Genomic DNA, 24,413 nt, shown 5'->3' with positions numbered 1-24,413 from the left:
GACATTGGTGTCATGCTTACGCATCTCTCTGGGCTCCCTCAGAGTTGGCTCCCACTGGCTTCAAATTCGGACTGATCACCACATGGACAAAGAGGACCGAACCTGTCACTTGTGTATCTTGGGTACGACCGAGACAGAGATCCATTTCATTTTTCACTATCCCGCCTACTACAAGATTTGTGGGAGATTTTATTTCTTATTTAGGGAGTGTAGCTCCCTCGCAATCTTCTTCAGCTACACAAACCAGAGATGCCTTGCACTGTACCTCAAAGAACCATGCAGCTCCGTGACCACACCTTATAGCTCTTATTCCCCCAGAGAGTGACCTCAATTCAGCTTATCACCAATTTCTTCTCTCCTTGTCTCTTGCGCATGGGACAAAGAGGCCATCCAGTGCCACCACCATCGCCAATCACTCTAGATCTATGAGACCTTGTAGTAGTTATATTCGTCAGCAAAACCCCCCAGCATTTCTCGTCGACGGTTTAGGGTCCCTACTCACCCTAGTCTATACCCTTCGATGCTTGGCTTCTTCTCACTGAGGAAGGACCCTTAGTCCTTGCCTCATTCTTGTGCTTATTGTGCTCCTTACTTCTTGTATTTCTCGTTTTCCTGTTTGCTCTCTTTCCTTGGCACCGTTTGGTGTTCCCACCGCTAGTGGTCTTTTATCTTGTACACTTTTCAGTCCCATAGACCCTTGCGGTCTCTTGTTGGACATTAATAAATTTATCTTATCTTATCTATCTACTCCTTCAAAACGGATGTGTCAAACTCCGTATGAACATCAATCTTCTGAGCTCTGTAAACTTTGAAAAAGTGTTAGACTCCCTCTGAACCTAATATTAATCCTCCCTTTTCTACGATAACAATCTCGAAGGAAAAGATCAAGGCAAATAGCTCCTATAGTATTTATTGAAAATAAAAATAAAAGAGAGAAACTACAATAATACTCAATATAAGATTTTTCCAATAAAATGTAGATAATTATAAACTAACGCCATTCCCTCTTATCTTCCTTTGAGAATAATTCTCATTATTCCAATATAAATAGATATATATTTTAAATATATGCATATATGATAGAATGTATATATCTTAAATCTATGTTTTCACATATTATTTTATTATTAATGCCACATCTAAAATGACCAATTTCACTTACATTCATTAGAAATAGACAATTTATACTTACCTCCAACCCTGGTAACATTAATGGCTTATAATAAACTTAATTTTTCTCATATAATAATAAACTTATATCCCATATAAAATGACCACACACACACACACACACACAAAATTATGTATATTCATAGGTTTATCCCACTAAAGCTACAAACATCAAAACAATTCATGTCAAAACCATCTACATACAATAAAATAGAGAATCAATCTCCCAATTGGTAGAAGAATCACTATCTCTACCCATTTGTTGAGTTCTACCAATGCTACAAGACAAAATGATCTATAACAAGATTGAAGCATAAATATGAAAAATGGGTCATGTAATTAATTATATAGTATTGGTCAGAAGCTGCAATTTAGTGCAGGGGGTCATTTACAAGGGTGTCGGGAGGAAATTCAATTCAAAAGTCAGATTAAGGTTATTATAGAAGCATGTTATTGTCTCCAAATGGTCTTATAATACTCAGTGTAGTAAATTAGTAATGGCTTGTCAGATTGTGAACTAGAGATATGGGAGGGGTGTAGCCTAATCTTTGTTGGACTTTTCACCCACAATAGATATCTCAAGGGAAAACTCGTGTTGATCTGATGTATATTGTTTCTTTGCATGTTCATTGCTCATTCCCTTAATGTTCTACTCATCTCCTACACAATGGAAAAAAAATTCAACTCTATGCTAATGATTATTTCTGAAGAGAAGAACTTACAAATAACAAATCAATTGGTTTTAGTCTATTTATTATTAGAATGCATTTTGGTTTCTTGAACATTGTAAAGCCAACTTTGGATAACTCACGAACTATATAAGCACTGGTATGAAAAATATATTTGAAAAGGTGCTAATATATAAAAGAATAAATTGGGTGCAAAGAATATGTACATTGCATACAAGGAAATTACATGCAAGGAATACAAATCTATTAGATTTATAATAACATCAGAAGCATAATGAAAAACAGAAACTGATCAAATTCAGAGATGGAAAATAAGTTTGAAAAATGAATTGCAACCTTATAATAATAATCACAAAAAGCAACTAATCAAGAGAGTGTTACTGTTACCAAACTATGCTCTCATTGTCGAGAGAACATCATAAATGGGCCTGAAAATCTCATAACTTTTTCTTAGAGGCACAGGAGTAGAAAAGACAAGCTAAAAATAGAAAATGTCAATGCTTTCAAGGTGCAGAAATATTAGTTCACGATGTCTTGGAACCATCTTTAGTTGATTCATAGATACGATACGCAGCCAGAAGCATTGTGAAATTACCAATCACAGTCAGTGCACCTTGAAGAGCCACCAGTATCTGGGCAGAAATCCATAAATGTCAGGATAAAGACAATATAATAGACCAAATACAAATAGATCAAATTCAAAAGAAGTCCTAAGATGAATTGCTGTCTCTATAAGGTTCTCCAATCAGTATATTCGTATTGATGAACTCCAATTAGTTGAAATCCTGTGTGTAATCTTACACTTCCCTCCTTTAGGAAACATTGTTTGTCATACTAGTTACTTGTCTTCCATCTTACCACTGCTAGAGGCCTGAACTCACGTTAGGGCTATGCTTGCATCATGTGCAATCTAATTCATCTTTTACTATTTCTTCAGTTATTTGTTCTGTTGATTACAAGAATGAATTGTTAAAAAACCTAAAAGTCACCTTATAGAGCTTGATTGTCCAGTTACATAGTGAAAGAATCTACTCAAAACCATTCTAAATTCTAATCAATGCAATCATTCCATTCTGTATTTAGCAGAAGAAAAATAAAATTTGTGCACACAGCTGTGGTAGACCACACAAGTATTTGTGTCTTGTGTGTGCTAATGGAATCATTTGATTCTCAATTTCATCTAAAATTCAAAATTGTGGCAAAGCAACTATAGCAGACCACAGAGATCCTTTCTATTTGTGCAAAGCAAACTAATTGTTGAGGGGTGCAAAACATGAAGTTTTTAGGCATCCTCAGGTCACCATTAACAATGCAGATTTTTAAATATTCTTGTTGGTTTTTCGGTTCTGATTTTAAAGTCTTGAATCTCTGGCTAACCCTCCCCACACTTTCAGAATTATAAAACAAACCAAAATGTAGATCACTTCCTGATTCTCTCCATCCCTCCAACATCATGACCCCCTTCCCCTCCTTGCCACCCTCAACCCTTTCTTTCTTGTTTTACACCTATGATTTTGAATGCTAAGTTTAGTAGCCTTAGTTAAGTCGAAGTCAATGAGGAGATGTTGGTGCTGAATGATCTTTTGTGGGTCATCACACAATGTTGGTGATAAATTTCAGTTCTGCAACTGCTAAAAGCATGTTTTACACTCACTTGACTTGCTGTCAATTCTCGCTGGTTTCTACAAGGTAAAAATAATAGTGAGGATTATATTTATATAAGCGTCAACATGAGTTCCCCAAAGAACTACTGGCACTAGATATCAAATAGCTAATTGTTCTGTGAGAATGAAAGTTAGTGATATCTCATATGGGGTTTAATGGTAAAGGAAGCATGAGAAATCTCCTTTCCTTTCTACTTTGAAATTGTCAAGGGCTGGGTGAGGCCCTATCTCAGATGAAATGAGCTGCTTTCTAAGAGCACAATGTTTGTCCTTATAGAATAATAACAGGCTATTTATTAAGTTTAGATTAATAAATAAACAATTCACTTATTAATTAAATATATAATCAAAAGGTTATACGGTGAAAAGTTATGAAGATTGATTTAAATGTAAGCAATCATAAAAGCATTTTGACATATTGTGCATATGCAGCATATACATTGTCACATGGTAGAGGCAAGACTACATGGAAGGTAAGCATTGTATGTGCATGTGATACACTATGTATGGAAAGTAGAGGAGGAAGAAGATATTGCAATATACAGGTTCTTAATATGGTTGTGCATACAATCACTGAATATTATCAATAATGAATGGTGTCTTTGCGAGGTTTTCTTTTCCAGAAAGCTTTTCCCCACATACATATTATGTAATGTGTCCTCTATATGTTTTTATTTCAGATATTTTTTGTCTATAAGTTATGTTGTTGTATCAGACTATAATCTTATTTTACTCAAGGCAAAGATATAATTAAGTTCTGAAGATGATAAATTTAACTGAGATGGAGGTGAGAAGATCCAATGTTATTCTTATCTGCAATTTGCAATATATATACTGGAAGACTTGTTAATGTTATGTGTTCGCTGCATATATTAAAGCAAAGAAGATCGCATATTATATATGCGGGCAGATAAAGGAAGTCACGGCTAATAGATGAGTCACGTCTATTAGACGTGACTGTTATTAAGTCATGGGACGTGACTGTTATTAAGTCACGGCTTTAACTAAACTCATTAATATAAGACTTGCGCCCGACACATAATAAACTACGCAAATACAAGCACTCGATATTATATCGAGTTTAATATAAACTGACACACCATAGTAAGAGTCAGTTTTATATATATAATATTAATATGAATAGATATAAAATCAGAACTTATGTCATAATTTATATATATATATATATATATATGTTTATTAAATATCTCATATATAATATAACATAAGTCGAATTATAAGAGTTATAAATAACTCTTCAACTAATCTATACATCAACACTCCCTCTTAGATTAGTAGGGTATACAGGTATAAGAAGTCTTTGATCAGAAGACTTCTTTTATCCAATGTCAAATATAAACATTGTAACACGTGAGAGTTTGGTCTACAAGAATATCACTTTCATGATATTCACCAGTCTCTCAAAAGCAATGGCCTATCAGAAACATCAACTTAATGATGATCACCAAATGCTCAATGTGGTAATGGCCTATCAAAATATCAGGGCATGATATACACCAAGTACTGGAAATATATCTATACAAACAACTTGTAGATAATCAAATTAATGATATCAACTGCCTAGTTGTTTGATTTACAAGATAAAGCCCTTACATGAAACACTTTCACAAAAAATGAATCATGCTACAAGTTATTGTAAGGACGTCACATTACAACAACTTCTCCTGATACAAGTGAAAAACCTTTTGAAGTCGTCACTTCTTAAGAATTTAACACAGGTTTTTTATATATATATAAAAAATAATGTACAATAATCAATTTCTCTGAGACATGTCCTCAGATTTTACAATCATACCAAGTTCTTTACAGAAAAGTTCCACCTTCGTCTTAGCAAGTGGTTTGGTAAGAATGCCTGCAATTTGATCCTCTGTACTAATATATTCCAGCCTGATTACATCCTTCTCAACCATGTCTCGAACATAGTGGTAAGGTATCTCGATGTGTTTAGACCTGTTATGAAACACAGGATTAAGAGATAGCTTGATGCAGCTCTGGTTGTCACAATAAATAGTAGTAGGTGGAAGAGGCTTCCCAAATAATCCAAATATAAGTTTCCTCAACCATACAGCTTCTCTTGCTCCCATAGATGCGGCTATGTATTCAGCTTCTGTAGAACTCTATGCTACTGAAGACTGCTTTCGACTAAACCAAGATATCATGGCTAAGCCCAATGTGAAACAACATCCTGAAGTGCTCTTGTGATTCTCTGAATTTCCTGCCCAATCAAAATCTGTATATCCTTTCAAATTTAATTCAGTTTTAGAGTATTTGAGACCATATCCAATAGTACCGCTAAGATATCTGAGAATGTGCCTTGCTGCCACCAAATGAGTTTGTTTAGGTTTGCACATAAACTGACTGAGAACATTTACAGCATAACAAATGTCAAGTCTTGTATTCACCAAATACATTAAAGAGCCAATTATCTGTCGATATAGAGTAGGATCAACACTTTCAGAATCTTCAGTTGCTTCTTTTAGTTTCAGGAGATTTGTTTTCATAGGAGTTTTCATTGCCTTGCTATCCAACATGCCAAATTTGTTAAGTAGATCCAGAGTGTACTTGCCTTGATTTAGAAAGATCCCTTCAGAATGCTACCATAATTCTAGTCCTAAGAAGTAGTGTAGTATTCCTAGATCTTTCATTTCAAATTCAGATATGAGAGCTTGTTTACATTTTTCAATGAAATGATCTTCTCCTGTAATCAAGAGATCATCAACATATAAAACCATAATTAACATATCCCCCTGTATTACTTTGTAATATAAATTTGGATCTGCAATGTTTTTAGAGAAGTCAAGTTTGGTTAGATGCTGATCTACCCATTCATACCAAGCTCGGGGAGCTTGTTTCAATCCATATAAAGCCTTTTTCAACTTGCATACATGAGTTTGTTTATTGTACACTTCAAATCCTTCAGGTTGTTCTAGATAAACTTCCTCTTCTATAACACCATTCAAAAATGCAGTTTTTACATCCATATGATGAATTTTCCATCCCTTGGATGCAACAATGGCTAAAACAGTTCTGACTGAGGTATATCTGGCTATTGGAGCAAAAGTTTCATCATAGTCTATTCCTTCCTTTTTGGGAGAATCCTCTAGCAAAAAATCTAGCTTTGTATTTATCAATACTTCCATCTGCAACATGTTTTATTTTGAATAGCCATTTGGAGGAAACAACTGATTTATTTTTCGGTCTAGAAACAATATCCCAAACATCATTCTTAAGTATAAAGTTATATTCTTCTGTCATGGCATCTTTCTAGTGTTGATGTTTTATGACTTTTTTTACATCAGATGGTTCAGATTTTGAAATTTCACTCATTAGTGCAATGTAACTTGAGTATATAATAGGACGTTTCCTCTCCCTAATGAACTCTGAAGGAATGGAATTATTTTCTTCAATTAGCTTTCTGGCCCATAAAGGTCTTTTCCTTTCCTCAGAGGTGTGAGTAATGTCCATAGGTTCAATTTGTTTATCTTCCTCATTTATAGACTCCCTCTCATTATCAGGATTTTGATCTTCTAGAGTTTCTTCTGAATTAGATTCATCTTTAGATCTCTTGTAGGCCAAATCTTCATCAAATATTACATCTCAACTTAGTTCAATATTCCTTTGTCCAGGGATATAGATGCGATATGCTTTTGAGGTTTCACTATAACCTACAAAGATTCCTTTCTTTCCTGAGGGCTCTAATTTGGTTCTCTTTTCTTTAGGAATATGTACATAGACGGGACAACCAAAGATTCTTAGGTGCTTAAGATCAGGTTTCTTCCCGGTAAATACTTCTTCAGGAGTTTTAAATTCAAGATAAGAGTGGGGACATCTATTTTGAAGGTAAACAGCAGTATTTGAAGCTTCTCCCCAAAGAAAAGTCTCAAGACTTTGATCATAAAGCATTGCTTTGGCAGAATGAACTATAGATCTATTTTTTCTCTCAGCTATTCCATTTTGTTGTGGATTGTAAGGAACTGAACACTCCCTCTTGATTCCGACAGTTTTACAATAGTCTATAAAGATATCAGAAATGTACTCCTTACCATTGTCTGTTCTTAATACTTTTATTTTCTTTCCAGAAAGGTTTTCTACGATGGCTTTAAACTCTTTAAATTTAGAAAGGATTTCCTCAGATTCTTTACTTTTAAGAAAATAGATCCATGTCTTCCTAGAGAAATCATCCACAAATATGATATAGTATAGAGACCCTCCTAGAGATGGGACTGACATATGACCACATAAGTCTGAATGAATAAGTTCTAGGATTTCTTTAGATTTGGTTTGACTATTATGAAATGTAGTTTTGACATTCTTCCCTAGAGCACAGCCTTTACAAGTTCCTTCATGATATGGATTAAGTTTAGATATACCTGTTACCATTTTTCCTATAGAGGATAGTCCTCGGAAATGAAGGTGACCTAATCTCCTGTGCTAGATTTGATTTTCTTTGAAGGAATCATGAATTAGAGCTGAATGAACGACAAAGTTAACCTGATAGAGACATCCATGTCTTGAGCCAATTTTGTATGCATTTTTAATGTTAGAGTTCTTAGGCCAAGCTAAGACCTTTCCTTCCATAAATGTAATTATGAGTCCTTCATCTTCAAGAGCAGAGATAGAAAGCAAGTTTCTTTTTATGCCAGGTACATATAGTACCTTAGTAAGTTCAACTGTTTTCCCTGATTTTAGATGTATGGTACATGTTCCTATTCCCATTACGGGGTGGCTTGAATCATCTCCAATGGTTACTTCATCAACATAGTCTTCTTGAAGAGAGTCTAACTACCCTTTAAAAACTGTGATATGTCGAGAGGCTCCACTATCGATTACCCAAGTGCTTGATCTGGATGATGCTTCACTGGATAGTGCTGAATAGAAAGCATTATGTTCAGACTTTTCATTAGCATTTTGAGTGGTTGCAAATGAAGCTTGAGTCTTAACTCTATCAGGACATCTGGATGCTAGATGTCCAAATTTATCACACCTATAACATTGCATTTTGGAGAAGTCAGTGTTCTTTTTCCTTCCTTTGAATTTTCTTTTCTTCTTATTTACTTGAGTAGATAGAGCATGTATTTCTTCTTTTGAGGAGGAAACATTTTGACCTCAAGCTACTTGCATGCACTCTTCTTGTATACAATCAGCTTTTAGTCTTTCAAATTTAGGTAACTTAGATCGAGAGCATACCCCTTGTCTAAAGGTGTCCCATGATGATGGAAGACCTTTTAGAGCCATAATTGTTAACTCCTTTCCATCACATATATGTCTTACGGAAGATAGTTGATTTCGAAGATTAGTTATTCTCATGCAGTAAGAGGAAATTTTCTCTCCTTTATTCATTTTAATATTTGACATTCTATCTTTTAATGTAATGATTCAAACAGTATTGTTTATCTCAAACATATTTTCAAGAGCATCGTACATCTCATGTGCAGTATCTAATTCTGAGATTACAGGAAGTAAATGAGTTTTAACTCTGTCCACAGTAATTTTCATGGCTTTGTTGTTATCACTTTCCCATTTTTCTGTTTCATTATCTCCTTTAGGTGACTAGTTACATTTTTCAATCAACTTATTTAAGCCATGTTCTTTGAGTATAAGTTTCAGACATAGCTTCCACCTTGTAAAATCTAGATCACCTTCAAGCCTATCTTCAAGTCTCATGCCGTTCACCATTTTATTAACAATATCTGATGCCTCTATAATCTAGAAAATTTATTGTCTGATATCAGGATACTTCTTTTAATCCTGCTCTGATACCATGTTGTTGTATCAAACTATAATCTTATTTTACTCAAGGCAAAGATATAATTAAGTTCTGAAGATGATAAATTTAACTGAGATGGAGGTGAGAAGATCCAATGTTATTCTTATCTGCAATTTGCAATATATATACTGGAAGACTTGTTAATGTTATGTGTTCGCTGCATATATTAAAGCAAAGAAGATCGCATATTATATATGCGGGCAGATAAAGGAAGTCGCGGCTAATAGCCGTGACTCATATATGAGTCACGTCTATTAGACGTGACTGTTATTAAGTCATGGGATGTGACTGTTATTAAATCATGGCTTTAACTAAACTCATTAATATAAGACTTGCGCCCGACACATAATAAACTACGCAAATACAAGCACTCAATATTATATCGACTTTAATATAAACTGACACACCATAGTAATAGTCAGTTATATATATATATATAATATTAATATGAATAGATATGAAATCAGAACTAATGTCATAATTTATATTTAGAATAAATATATATATATATATATATATATATATATATATATATGTTTATTAAATATCTCATATATAATATAACATAAGTCTAATTATAAGAGTTATAAATAACTCTTCAACTAATCTATACATCAACAAGTTATGATCAGTTGCTCATTGATCCTATTTTATGACATGGCATCAAAGCAAAATTAGGCATGAGTCAATCATTTTTACAAGTTTCTCAACTTTGATAGTTTCAGAAATTTCATAAGCTTATCATGCAAATCTATTGTTTGTATTGAGCAACCCCGTTCTTCTGCATAATAACCCCGTCTGTGAATAGTAAAATCCTAATAGTTTTGCTTGTGCATGCCCTATAAATTTACCTTATCCAAGTGCAGATCTCATCATTGAAAATACAGGAAATTGGCATAATGTCACTTACAATTTAAAATGTTCAAATTTAAATCAAAATACTTGTTGGGACAGTCATAGCAACATGTCAACGACCTTTTTGCTCAGCCGACATGACTTGGTATTCCCATATGATGCCAAGCACTTAAAGTTATGCTCAGTTTTATTGATAACACCACTGAGTTCTCATAATTATGACTTCTTCAACACTGATATAGAAAACATATTCTCCGTGACTGCATTTACAATTGGTTTGTATGAACCATACATTCCTTCTGTGTACTTTGGAGTCATGTCAAGAGTCCTTTGCAAGACTTCTTACCTCAATAGATACTATTAGCTTTCATGGAAAATCTTGTTAAATAATACTAATTATATAAAGTAAAAAGAAACAATAATGTTTTATGTTTCCATAATTACAAGTCATTGTTCTTAAACATTTATTCAAGTATATGTATAAACAGCAGCTGTACAATGTGAATGTTTGTACTGGTTTGAAGCAGCCATCCTCTCTAATTTTTATTATGGTAATACTATTATGCTTTAGCAGTCTACATCTACCTTTGCACTTTATGTCTGTTAATAAATCAAGACATAGCAGACGTGTTTATTTGCACTCCTGATTATTACTGTTCTAGAAATTTATTTCAAACAAAAGCATAAAGGTAAGGATTTATTAAGGAGCGGGAATTTGTTACTTAATATTCATATTTAATTAGTTAAGGAATAATAATAGTTGCAGAATATTGTGTGGTTAGGTGCAATAAAAAGAAGGTGATTGCAGAAGGAATGTCATCAATATTTATCAGTATACTCCCGCTTAAACAAATCAAAGAGAGAGGGAAGATTAACAAGCCATATCCAACTGATACCTTTCCTGAATTTCTTAGCAAGTTCATACCTTCACAAGATTACATTGCCATTGCTTACACTACTCTCCATTCCTCTTTCCACATTTACATCGCAATTGATCGGGAGATTGATGGTATGAACACACTACCAATCAAGTCGCAGTGCATAACTTAGAAGCTCTTGTCTCCTCCTTGATCCTACAAAGTGTCATTAAGCCGTTGAAAATTGTTTTTATCATAACTTGAGCCTTTGTTTTTGCTTTACAGCCACTTCTTTTGCGTCAAGCAAAGGCAGCTATTATCATGTATTGTTACCTGTATGAAAACCGGAAAAGTTTTTAAAATGCTTGATATGTATTTAAACGAAGTAAAATATGGGGCAGCATTCGTGGGAGATGATTATTGCAGCCAAAAAAAGATGTGGATATGCTCATGAGGGAATCATACTGCAATATCTTATGCAATGAACAGGTCTCCTACTGTTCAGTTCACATTTGTCAGTGCACTCCCCGCTTGTGCCAAAATGGCAGTACTGCTACAGGATATTGGCATCAATCAAGCATGAAAGATACAGGAAATTCATAAAAGATTGCCGTTACAACAGCCCTGGTAGTCACGTATACAAATGTAGAATTATGGACAAGACTAGTGAACTTTTTGACAGAATTCGTCAAAGTAATGAGGTCACTGAAAATTAGTAGTTTTGAGTTTTGCAATCATTCGAATCCAAAGTAGGACTAGATAGTTGGAACTCATAGATGAAATGCTTGGATTGGTTTGGATTTGATCAACAACCTATACATATTTATCAGCTGTAATGCTAGAATGTCATGATGGTTAAAGATCTGTTAAATAATATAGACTGTTAACATAACTTCTAAACATTTCTCCATTATAATAGACATAGAACTGAACTGTTCCACATTAATTATTTTACAAATTCAAATAACTTAACTGTTAGTTGACATATCCTACATACTCACCAAATGCATTTTTTATTTCAGATGCACACATAATATCACAAGAGGGGCACCTCATTTGATTTATTTGCTTTCACTCCTAAGAAAGTTGTGTTGTTTAATTTGGGAGGATCAATTTTGAGATGGGAGAAATGAATACTATGTACCATGTTATGGTTTTCAGCAAAAATTTCACATATATCTATCAAATACCTCAAACTTGGAAGAAGTTGAATTAAGGAAACTGTAGAATGCAATTCCGAAGGAAAAATGTTTTGTATGACCATCAGGATATGGAAGCTTTCTCCTTCTTATAATTGAAATGTTCAACACATCTTTTATTATTTGTCCGTTTTCTTATTTGATCTATAGAAAACTGCTTCCTCCAAATCTTCTTTATATTTGAGTTATTTAATCAAAACACTTGAACCAGTTCATGGAGTTGCATTATGTTTAATTTTAATTGAATAAATAGATTTATTTTCATCAACTTGGGTTCATTGTGTTTTCAATACTGGAGAGAAAAAATCTGTATTATGAGGCCTCACAAGATTATGCTTCCATAGATGATGACACCTTACATAGTTATACTTTTACCATCTCTCATGATGAGTATTACACGTCAAATGGGACTCCATCTATAGAGAGCATTTTTTCGGAATTACAAGAATTGAATTTCTTGTGTATTGAATATATTGGGTAAAATTCTAAGTTGTTGATTCTCGATAAAATTAAATATTATTCAACCTTTCATGTATTGACAAAATCAAATAAATTTCTTCAATATAATGCCCCTATTTCTAATCGGTGGTTGTCACCCTAAGAAATCATCTAGGAAGCAAACTTCAAAATTATAGGTAACCAATTAATGAGAGAATTTATATGGCTCTTTGAATATATGCTTAGTAGATGCCTATATACTACTTGAAGAGCATAGAAGTTGATACCTACTTGTTTTTTGTGACAATCTCGTAGTTTATTCATCTTGTACAAATAAAAAACTAGTAGATCAACATTAGTTTTGGGCATTGATTCAATATTTTGGTCAAGCATTACAGTTATGCAATATTTAGATGACTTGACAAGTGATTGAGTCAATTATTCAAGAAAACATATCCATGTCCTCGTTACATGTGCACTAACTATATTGTAGGATCAACTGCAAATATCTCTAAGCAAGCATATTATGTTCTTACAAAATGTAATCAGTTATTATACTTATTAAAGATTGATATTAATCAAACCTTGAAAACATCATGAAAAAGTACCAAACCTACCTTGGGGGAGGTTTTATAATATCTTAGAACATCTAACTAGATATTTTATAAATAATAAGCATTACATCCAGATCCATTCAAGAATCACTAAAACATGGCATTGAAAGTATTTACCCATCAATTGAAGGGGGTTCCAAGTGAGGGCACACCATTTTGAAGTGACCCATAAAAAGGCATTGACCTTAGGTAGCCCCTAGACAACCCAAATTTTCTTAGCAATTTTATTTGGGAAGTGGCAAGATTACTAGAGAACTTGAAGAAGGTGAAGCTAATAGTAACACAACCACTATTATTACCATCCAAAACCAAGAAGTCCTCACAGGCCCCCATTAAAAATAGCTAGTTGTCCAAGTTTTCTTAAATATCATTGCAAATATCATTAGACTCCAGAAAATAGGACATAAGGAGGTGCCAATTCATTATAGGACCACACAAATCCAACAATCAATTATAAGGGGAGTGAAACTTTGAATCTCATCTAGGGAGGTCTTCCTCCGGCCATCAATCCTTCCAAGATCTAATTTTGTTTCCACTCCCCAAATTCTGCTTGACATCAAAGGAAACCATCTTGCAGCAATTTTTGATGAAATTCAAGATGTAGACCCACAGGGAAGAGCTTCAGCCTCCTTAAAAAGATTGTCGATCCCATTGACAAAATATTGCATTGAATAGCCCTACTCGAAAATCTATCTTCTTCCTAAAAAATACTCCAACAAAGTATGGAGCCTAATGTCTTGTTCATCTTTTTGCACTCTGTAAGACCTAAACCCGCAATAAAAATTTATTTACATATATCTTTCTACTTAAAAAGTTGTACTTATCTGGATTTTTTGATGTTGTTCAAGAGTAGAATCCTCTACATATCTTCTAAATGTTTGGTCACCTTTTTGGAAATTTGGAAGACTCTCATGGTTTAAACTCAAACAGAGATCAAAGACGCCTTAATTATCCGAAATTTTAGGCAAGAAAATACAAAAGGTAAAGTTGTGCTTCTACTCATTTCATTCAAATACAAAACATATTTACATGATGTTTCCAACCTATTTTGTAGGGAACAACACAAAGAACCTCCTTATTAATATTGAGTTGTTTTAAAAACTCAATATGTACCACTATTCTCATAACTGTTTCAATAAACCATGTGGCTAACAACAATATTAAGTTGTTTTGCGGATGACCCCAAATGTGATGGTAAGTCACAAGCCTCCTTTTTAGGAGGTCAAGAGTTCAAGACTTTGTTGGGTGTGTTGAAACAAATCTTACACCCTTGTTGAGAGAAGTCATATTGTAGGCAAACTGGCTAAGGACCCCACCACACAAGCTACCTATACCTACTAATCATTTTGACATCGAAGCGAGGCATAAGGAAAAGATCGCCGAGGGAGTTATAAGGGGATTATTGACAAAGCAAAGGGATAAGAAGGATGTCGATAGAATTGAACATCGCACAATGAGTTATATGTTTACCGTACTGGGTAAAGAAAACAATGCATACAAATAAAAGATAGAATAGCAGAATTATTATTCGCATATGTCAGAACATTACATTATGCTTCATAAGATGAATGATCAATGATGATTTACAATGATCCCAGATGGGATATAAATACTATTCGCCAAACCTTCCCAAAGGAGTCCATCGGCCACAAACATTATGTCTGCTACAAACTATTTACCCATCGGCTACAAATACAGAAACACCGATGACAATCACCCCATCGGCTACAAAAACATTGACGACAATCATTCTGTCGGCTACAAAAACACCAACGACAATCACTCCGTCGGCTACAGAAACACCAACGACAATCCAGTCGGCTGACACCATCCCCCCCAAAAAGAAAAGTTGTCTCCTGACGACTAACAAAATATCTGAGACAAATTAACAAGCAAAATACATTAACAGAGTGACTACAACAAAAAATCTGCTTTTGTCACATCACTTCCACATTCATCCAGTTACATCTATAGCCTCTGCTAACACAATACTGTCTCCTCAAGCTGACCTTGATAGCCACCCGTGTTGCTTTCTCTGCTTCCAACACTGGGTCCACTAAGCTAAGTGTCGCTGTACTGCCTTATGGATGATCCACTCCTCATGAGCTCTCTATGCCTCCACCAAGACAGCCTCTCGGCCAACACCTACTCCTAGTGCCTCTGGTACACAAACACTCTATGCCTATAGCAGCTTCAAGTCTTCCCAACTGGTCACACTTCCCACGACTGATATCCACACTGCTTGAATCTGTCGTCGTCTTTTTCTTTTTTTCTTTTTTGTTATAATAAAACTTCCTGGCACCTTCCTTCTGCTGAACTCAACACACCTCGAAGCATAGTGTAACCCTGCAGAAAAACAACCCACGGATGGATAATACTATGCCGAGGTTGAAGAAGTGAAGCCATCACCGAGGTAGACAACAGGCATCCCATCCGTAGGGGATGCAAACAAACTCCACGGAACCATCACGAACGCACGCAGCAATAGAACAATATCCACAGGAGGAAAAGAACATGAAATGAAAAAACAAATTCTCAACCCAGGGGGCCGCTGCAAGCATGTCCGCCCACTGCCTGTGAACAGGTGCCCGCGGAGCAACTCCGCGGACAGGTGCCCACGAAGTAACTCCTGCGGACAAGTGCTCGCGGATAGGTGCCCACGGAGCAACTCCCGCACAGACAGGTGCCCGCGGAGCAACTGCCGTGGACAAGTGCTTGTGGACAGTTGCCCGCGGAGCAACTCCCACAGACAAGGGTCCACGAGGCAGCTTCCATGGACAGGTGCCCGCGGGGCATCTTCCGCAGATAGGTGCCCGCGGGGCATCTTCCACGGACAGGTGCCCGCGAAGCAACCTTCCACGGATAGACGCCAGCAGAGCACTTAGTTTTTTTTTTTTGTTCTTTTTCAATTTTTATTTTTATTTTTTTCTTTTTCAATTTTTTTTTTTTTTGGAAAAAAAAATGAACAGCACCTCAATTTTGCCTCCAAGCATCATCATTCTGCAACAACGACGACAAGGGAATCATCTAATCATTCTGCGGCGATGATGGCGACGGCATCTTCTTGGCACGATAGGATCCATTGACTGCGTGAGGTACCTCTTGCCCGTCCAACATCCCCAACTTTATCACTCGATTGTCGCCGACCTCTCGGATCTGATATGCTCCAACCCATCTTGCCTTAACCTTTCCTGTTTTCTTTCATTCTGATCGTCGTACTTGAGTACCAACTACCCCGGCTGAAACCTATTGAGCTTGTCATGCCACACCTTATGCTTGTTATGTGTCACCTCCGTCGCCCACTGTGCCTACAGTCATCGCGCATCTAGATTATTTTGTTTCTATCGGCACCCTTTAACTAATTTTATGGTGCGATGCATTCTTTTCTTCTTGTGCGGTCCGTTCACCGTGTATCGAACGATGAAATTTTTATTTTTTCTGGGTTTGTATTGTATTTCGTTCCCTTCTTCAGCCGTAACCTCCTTTGCGTCATTTGCTTCTTTGTATTCCTTCGAACACTCATTTTCCTCTTTTTCCTCACCTTCGTCAACCCTTAGCATATTACAACTCAGAAAGAGTTCGTAGTCTTCTATTTGCTAGTGGTAAAGGCCATTCACCGAGTCTAGGTCATCATCATTCGATCCTCCTTCTAGTGTCAATACTCCTTCGTCCAGTGCCATTCTCCTCTTTCCTTCGTCGTCACTGTCGCCTTCACCTTCTGAGTCTGACGATGCTGCCTTCTCACCTACCATTTGTGTGTGCAAGTCAATTATGAATCTTTTGCCTCTGCGCTCCATTGATAGAGTATTTAGTTTCCAATCATGTTTTACTTTTGCTTGCACCAACCAAGTCCATCCCAGAATAGCATCATATCCTTTTCTTTTCAATGGAATGACCACGAAGTCCAATAAAAATGGTTGTGTTCCAATAGTTACCGGTTGCGCCCTCAAGGTTCCCAACGGTTTGATCCCATGTTGGTCCACCGTGAGCAACTGAAATGTAGGTGGCCACAACGTCGGCTTTCCCAACTTCTTCCAAGTATCCTCCGGCAAGACATTCATGCCGGACCCTCCGTCAACAATTGTGTCTGTCAAAACATTTCCCAAGATCCCCATCTCGACGACCACCGGATGTCTTCCCGTCGTGAGCGCCAGAAGCATTGGGTCTGTTGCCGTCGTTGGACTACTGTCCCTTCTTGTGTCCTCTATTGCTTTTGAAAATGGTGTATGATTCAGAATGGCCGTCTGTAACTAGGGCATTATGAGAAGGTCACTTATCTTGACCGGTATCTCCATTTGTAAGATCTGTCATACAATGTTTTGTTCTGCGAAGTTCCTTGCCAAGGTGCCGATGATGTCCTTCAACTGAGATGTCCCTGTCGACGATGCTTTTCCAATTTCTGCCTACGCTTCCCCCAATTTTCTTTTTTCCTCTGCCGGCAATTTTGCTTCCCTCCACCTAATTGCCAGAACCTCCTCTTCATCCGTACCGACAGTGATCAAGTTTACTCCAAACTTTGGGCACTTGGCATCTTCATGGTCGTCGGGTCCGCACCATCTACATAATAATTTTGGTGTGTTTGCCGCTGTACAATCCCGTGCAAAATGACCCCACAAATTACATGCTCGGCATTAAACGATTGGCCGTCCATTTGCATCATACTGAGTTCGACTTCGGCTCCCATTATTATTATTATTGTTCGCATTGTTGTTATTTTGCCCTCTGTTATTATTCCTGTACCCTCCGGATGTGGCACCTGCGCTATTTGTATTTTCGCTACTGCCCGACAGGGAAGCCTCCTTTGTAAGAAGCACCTACAGAGATCCTCTTGTCTTCATGTTAAAGGGGCACTCTTTTGTCGAATGGCTCCTGATCTGACAAATGTCACAAAATTGGTTCTTTGGACACGATCCTTTAGTATGACCATCAGTCTTACACTCCGTGCACCACAGCTCACTACCTTTTGGCTCCTTTTGCATGTTTTTAAACTCCTTCATCATGCGGATCACGTCCTTCTGTAGGGCACGAACCTTCTTATTGTTGCCTTCATCGTCGCTGCTATCACCTCCGACAAGCTCATCGTCATCCGAATCAGATGAGCTAGTCTTTGTCTTCTTTGTCTTCAGCTCACTTTCGAGGTCCAATGCTCTGTTATAAGCTTCCGTATATGACGACGGTGGCACAATTTTCATTTTCCCCCGCAACTTCAAGCGTAGGCCTTCCACGAACCATCTTTTCTAAAGTCCGTCCACCAGCTTACTTTCCAGTTTTGTTTATCAAGTCTTTTAATTTTCTGGCGTAAACGCAAACGGTTTCATTCTTCCCCTGCTTGGTATTGAAGATCTCTGCGACAATTTCATTATCCTTACGCAACAGTTGAAATTCGGCTAGAAATTCTTTTTTAATGTTATTCCAACTGTCCAGCTTCTGCGGATCTATACTAGTAAACCAATCAATTGCCACACCCCGTAGGGTTGCCGAAAATTGCCTCATCCAGTCGTCTTCATCAGTTATCCCATTTTCCTTCCAAATCGTTTCACATGTTTTGCAATGTCGAATGGGATCGGTCGTACCATCGCCATTGAACTTCAGTAGTTTCTCTTTTGGTCCCGCCATCACAATTGGTTTCTGTAAACAGGCATTGCTCGGTCCTACAACACTGGCGCTCTTCACTCCCACACCAGTAGTCTTCACTCCCACACCGGCGGTCTGTACTCCCACACCGGCGGACTGGTCTCCCACACCAGCGGACTACACTCCCACACCGGCGGACTGTTTTCCCACACCGTCAGACTCAACAGCGGCAAACCTTGGTGAAGAAGGGTGTTTTGAAGTTGTCCCCTGTGGAAGTATATCCCAGACGAAGAGTTCACTCCACACTCTTGCTCCGTCAGCACTTCGAGCCGTGCGAGTCGATGCTCTTCCGTCGGGATTCTCTTCCCTCGGCGAACACAAATTCAAAAACTCCTCCCGTGCTTCTTCCACCAATTCCACCCGCTGCCAAGTTTCCTCCAATCTTTCCGTGCTCCGGTTTCCATCGGCAATCTTCTGAAATCTCCATCGACGTTCGGCTTGCTGTGCGAGGATTAAATTCTCTTACGTAGTACGGATTCCATCTTTTCCCTTAGCCTTATTTCGATCCTTGTTAAGCTGATTTGGCATTAATCTTCATTCCTCCCACCTTCCAGGCTCATAGGGCAACGGTGCCAAATGTTTACCGTACTGGGTAAAGAAAACAATGCATACAAATAATAGACAAAATAGCAGAATTATTATTCACATATGTCAGAACATTACATTATGCTTCATAAGATGAATGATCAATGATGATTTGCAATGATCCCAGACGAGATATAAATACTATCTGCCGAACCTTCCCGAAGGAGTCCGTCGGCCACAAACATTATGTCCGCTACAAACTATTTACTCGTCGGCTACAGAAACACCGACGACAATCCAGTCGGCTGACATTATAAAAAGGGAATGATCCATAATGGATGGTTGATTTGGGAGATATATTGAGAATATAATACCACAGTGTTGTACACGTTTTTTTAATCTGGCCTTATATAATCATTTTACTTAACACAAGCAACCCTCAAGTGAGTCTTGAACCTTGAACTTGAACCAACTGGTTTCATAATTCAAAGGTTCAAAGTCATCTATATTTCATGTCAGGTATTTCTACGTTGTTTTGATTTTATTTACATTCTGAAATCTTGAACTTGAACCATGAATCGCAAGGTTCAAGGTTCAAAGTTCAACGATTCAAGGTCACATGTTTTGTGTGTTCGGCATGAAGCCTTGTATTTGCTAGAGAATATAGGAGCTCTTGACTATGATTGAACTTGTACCTTAGGTTTTGTTAGTTCAAAGTTCGAAGTTCAAATAAAGTTTGTTTCTATCAAGGTCTTAAGTTAGGCCTGGTGAGCGCTATGTCCCAATATTACTGGTAATTAGAACTTCAACCTTGAACCAACTATTTCATGGTTCAACAGTTCAAGGCTCGCAGGCTTATGGCTTACTGCCCATAGACACATGGCGTACAGAAATGCTTTATTCTTCCCGGTAAAAATGATAAGACGTGTGTTTAATGATCATTAGAAAAGGTGGTAGCAGGAGATTTGGTATGTGCAAAGGCAATTTCCTCATTAAGAGATTATGACATCCTCTCAACTCGGTACCTTCCCCTATCTTTCAGCAAGCATGTCATTTACCCCGAGTTGTCATATAATCCATTTTTTGGTAACTGCCATAATTTTCTGAAAGAAGTAAGCCTGATGTGTCTGCTCGAAGTCGAAAGTGAATAGCCAGTGTTCGCGTTAGAGGAATTTTGTGAATTCAACCACGGTGAATTTGCATTTCTTACCCAAATTCTCTTCTTTTGTTTTCTTTCAATATGTTTAAAAGCTCATATGGTTTCTTTACGTACCCTATTTAGTTCTACAAGTTAAAACCTGCACATTTTCATGGCTACCCCATGTCCTAAGTTGCCAAAAGAAAAGAAAGCTTGACCTTTAATGAGCTTCTTACCAAACTTAGGGGATACAACTCTTGTGGACGAGGAAAGTGGAAAGGTGGTGTCTAGATTCAAGAATGTCTGACCAGGGTCCATAGCTGAAAGGGTGTCTAGGAGTGGCCTAGTTCAAGCTGTTGGATTTCCCAAAGCCGTACCTTACCCTGAACTGGTGTTAGAATGTAGGGATAAGTATGATGTTGAAAGATGTATCCAAGATCATAATGGTGAAGTCTTAGTATATGTAAATTGCATCACTGTCATGGGAGCCCTACAGATTCCGCCCAAAGAAGTGTATGAAGATTGGACCATTAGTCTGTCATATTCCCAATTTACGACCAATTCCAAAGATTTCAACAGCACCCTTGCAAAGAATTGGTTGTTGAAGCCAGAGAGAGGTGGTTCCCACTTGCCAATACCCCTAAACAGGGAACACATGATACCAGAAATCAAGGATGCCATCATCTTCTTGAACATAGTAAGGGGAACCAACATGCATTTGTGGGAGGACTGGATGTTTTTCTTCATCCAAGTTGTGCTTGGCGAGGGAAAGTTCATTGATTGGGCCGAAATTATTGCAAATAGACTTCATGAGGAGCTCTAACAGGTTTCTACATGTCTTATTTATTTTATGTCCTAGCCTGTTGCAGACAATGGGAAGGCTTACTCCACCAAATTTGGGTTGATAACATGGCTATATATGATTATTACCCATTGTTGCAAAACAAGAGAAACCCTAAAGTAGAGTCTCCAAAAACTCCTAAATCCCCCCTTGGGTGCACGTATCCCCGTATCCAATTTGGAAACATATCTGATATTGTCCAGATACACGTCAAGTATTGTACCCATATCTACCTAAAAAACTTGATTCTCCAACTATACCAAATACTATGGGATTTGATTTTTTTTAACATTTGACATAAATCTTCTAAATTCAATTTTTAAAAAACTTTATTAAAGCAATTTTAAAGAAATGGTATAAACAAAACCTGCACCAAATGAGAAAGACAATTAAAATGTTTTTCTATATCAATGACCCATTATTGGGTTATCTTTTAATGCAACTCTACTATGTTTTTGATTAGGAAAATAGGTTTTACAGGGTTCCTGAAACCCAAAGTTTTACAGCATAAAACAACTTAAAGCAGAAAAGACAGAAATAAAAGCTGCCTCAAAAGGCCAGAAACAAAAAGGCCCGAAGCCTAAGAAACAAAGGCCAGGAACAGAGCCTAGCGGGCAGACTAGTGTCCCTTCTTTTCCATTGCCTGCAAGGTTTCTACAGCGTCACTTTCCTTCTGGTTGGCCTCTTCCTCCTGGATCGTGGGGAGGAAATGCATCTGGTCCCCCTGACTTTCCTGGATTCCAGTCTCTTTCTGAGGATCTTCCCGGCTGGTTCCGTGCTCTGTACTCTGCTCCACGTTCCCCACAAGACCGACATTGGTCAAATAGTCCCCCAGATTAACTTATAAATATTTATGTAGCATTTATGTGTCAATATTGCATTTGATGCAATGAAAATCTCTTATAACTTGGAAAACTATGTTAAATATTTATGTATGTGTTATTTATTAATATCATGTTTAGCTGTATCCATATGAGGGTCTTGAAAAATGACCATATTCATACCTGTATTTGTATCTGTATCCATGCATCTTTGCCTTGAAGGCTTCTGAAGTGTGCAAGATATATTTCTGCTAAGCACTTGAGTTGCAGGGGAGGGTAAACAAAAGGTTGTCTAAAGAGGCTATGTTGTTGATCACAATTTATGGTAGAATCTTTATACAATTTCCTAAATTCACTTACTTAAGAGTTGGAGGGTTTCAGGGGAAACCATTGAAACTACCAACGTATTGTCTAGATAGATATGTGTTAATTGAAGTATGTTGCCAAGTTGCTCAGGTAGACAAAAATTGTAAAACCAGAAATGATTTTGGGTATGTTTTCCCTATTGAGTTGGGACATTACCATGGCAAAAGCATCCAAGATGCTTTCAATCTGAAAGAGGAACTAAAGACTATAAATCTGCAACCTCACTCTGTTAGGCCCAACTTTGATAGTAAGGGCTTTGCCAAATCCCAATTTGAACTTGACCCTTTATTTGTCCATGAACCTCATGTAGAAGATTACTAGGTAGAATGTGAAGATATTTTTGAAGTGAGAAAAAGGTTGTGGTCCCAGTTTACCGTGAAGAAAATTATAGAGTTCAGACTTCAAATGAAACCTTCTGGAATTGAACAAGTTGAAAATGAAGAGGTTTTAGACCCAATGTTCGTAGAACAAGTCAAATTTTTTCCCATATCTAAATTGGATTGAGACAAGCTAGAAGAGGATGATTTTCATGGAAGGACTATCTCTATCATTGACAGAACTAAAGAATGGCTTAAAAAGAAAAGACAGATGAAGTCAAAAGAAACAGAGCATCCCCCACAAATAGCTTCAACTAGTTCTAGTTCAGTGTTGCCTGCACCATGTTCCCTTGCAGTTGATCAAGGTCCTGAACAAGAAGTTGAACCCCCTGCAAAAGAGCCAATGCGGGTTCAGATTCAATCATTACTAAGTATCACTCGCTTCCAAAGCCAGAGGAGGAAGAATTAGGAGGAAGTTGTAGTAGTTTTGGACAAGGAACCTAGTGAAGGTGAACCAGTAGCAGAATCCACTGCAGAAAGCCTTTCAGGAGTCATGGATCAGGAGAATAAATAAGTAGTTGATGGTGCTAACACAGTGAGTTGAGACACATTGGCTATTGGGAACCCCATAGGACCCCAAACTCCTCAAACACAAGATAGCCCCTGTCCTGAATTGGTTTGACCTTTTTGTAAATAAAAAGAGAAGTATAGTACCTGTAACTATTCTGGTACAAGACATGGTTGGTAAATACCTTGGTAAGAGACCAAAAAGAAAAAAGCCAAAGGTAGAGGTCATGCTTGAATTAGATGATAAAACAGGACATTGGGTGGCAGACATTTATAAGCCTATCAAAAAAATCAAGATGAAGTTTTACCATAGGATTTTACAGTGGAAAGAACTGATCTTGGGCTAGCTACCAGTGCAGCACACATGAACATTTTTAGTGCCAACAACAAGAAGATTGACCACAGGATCTGGAAAGACTGAAAAGACAAAAGAGACTTGAAGCAGACCATAAAATTGATGGCTGAATACATTCATGCTCACCATAGTCCTGATGCACTGGTTGTACCAGGTAATACTTCTGTAGTAGATGATTCATCTCCTTCCAACCAGAAGTTTCTAGATCAGGTGAAAAGGGATAGGTCTGTTGCTACATTTTTTAATGATCGGGTAGATACAATGATTGCTAGTGGGCTAAACTATAATACTGAGTTCACTAAAATTATAACACGAGAAACAAAGTAATGGCCGAGTTAGAATCTGAATTAAATGCATGGGAGGCGGAAAAGGTTAAATGGGATGAGTGTATCATCTAGATTACCGAGGTTCAGACGTACGGTATTGCTAAGTTCTTAACAGATATACACAATGCAGTCGTCAATGCAGACTTCTTATGTTGCAAGGTCTAATCCAGAATGGAGGAACATAGTCGTCGAACAGGGGCTAAATGAAACATCTAAACTCTTAAGGGAAATGGAATGCCTTAAGGATAT

The 24,413-nt window shown here is 37.2% G+C and overlaps 1 protein-coding gene across 2 annotated transcripts in view; it reads right to left on the bottom strand.

Moving 5' to 3' along the window:
* Positions 1 to 2,164: 2,164 nt before the first annotated feature.
* Positions 2,165 to 24,413, bottom strand: part of LOC149532142 (YCF49-like protein) — a 79,634-nt gene continuing 57,385 nt past the window's right edge. For both annotated transcript variants that reach the window (XM_089810808.1, XM_089810807.1), the window contains exon 4: positions 2,165 to 2,491. In XM_089810808.1, the coding sequence (XP_089666934.1) occupies positions 2,384 to 2,491 (108 nt within the window). In that variant the 3' untranslated portion in view covers positions 2,165 to 2,383. The remainder of the gene's footprint in view (positions 2,492 to 24,413) is intronic.

The sequence above is a fragment of the Cupressus sempervirens genome, chromosome 11, assembly GCF_028749045.1.
Source record: "Cupressus sempervirens isolate cs-2001-9-10 chromosome 11, ASM2874904v1, whole genome shotgun sequence".
NCBI lineage: Eukaryota > Viridiplantae > Streptophyta > Pinopsida > Cupressales > Cupressaceae > Cupressus > Cupressus sempervirens.
The sequence above is the reverse complement of the archived record's forward strand: the minus strand, read 5'-3'. Positions and strand labels throughout refer to the sequence as shown.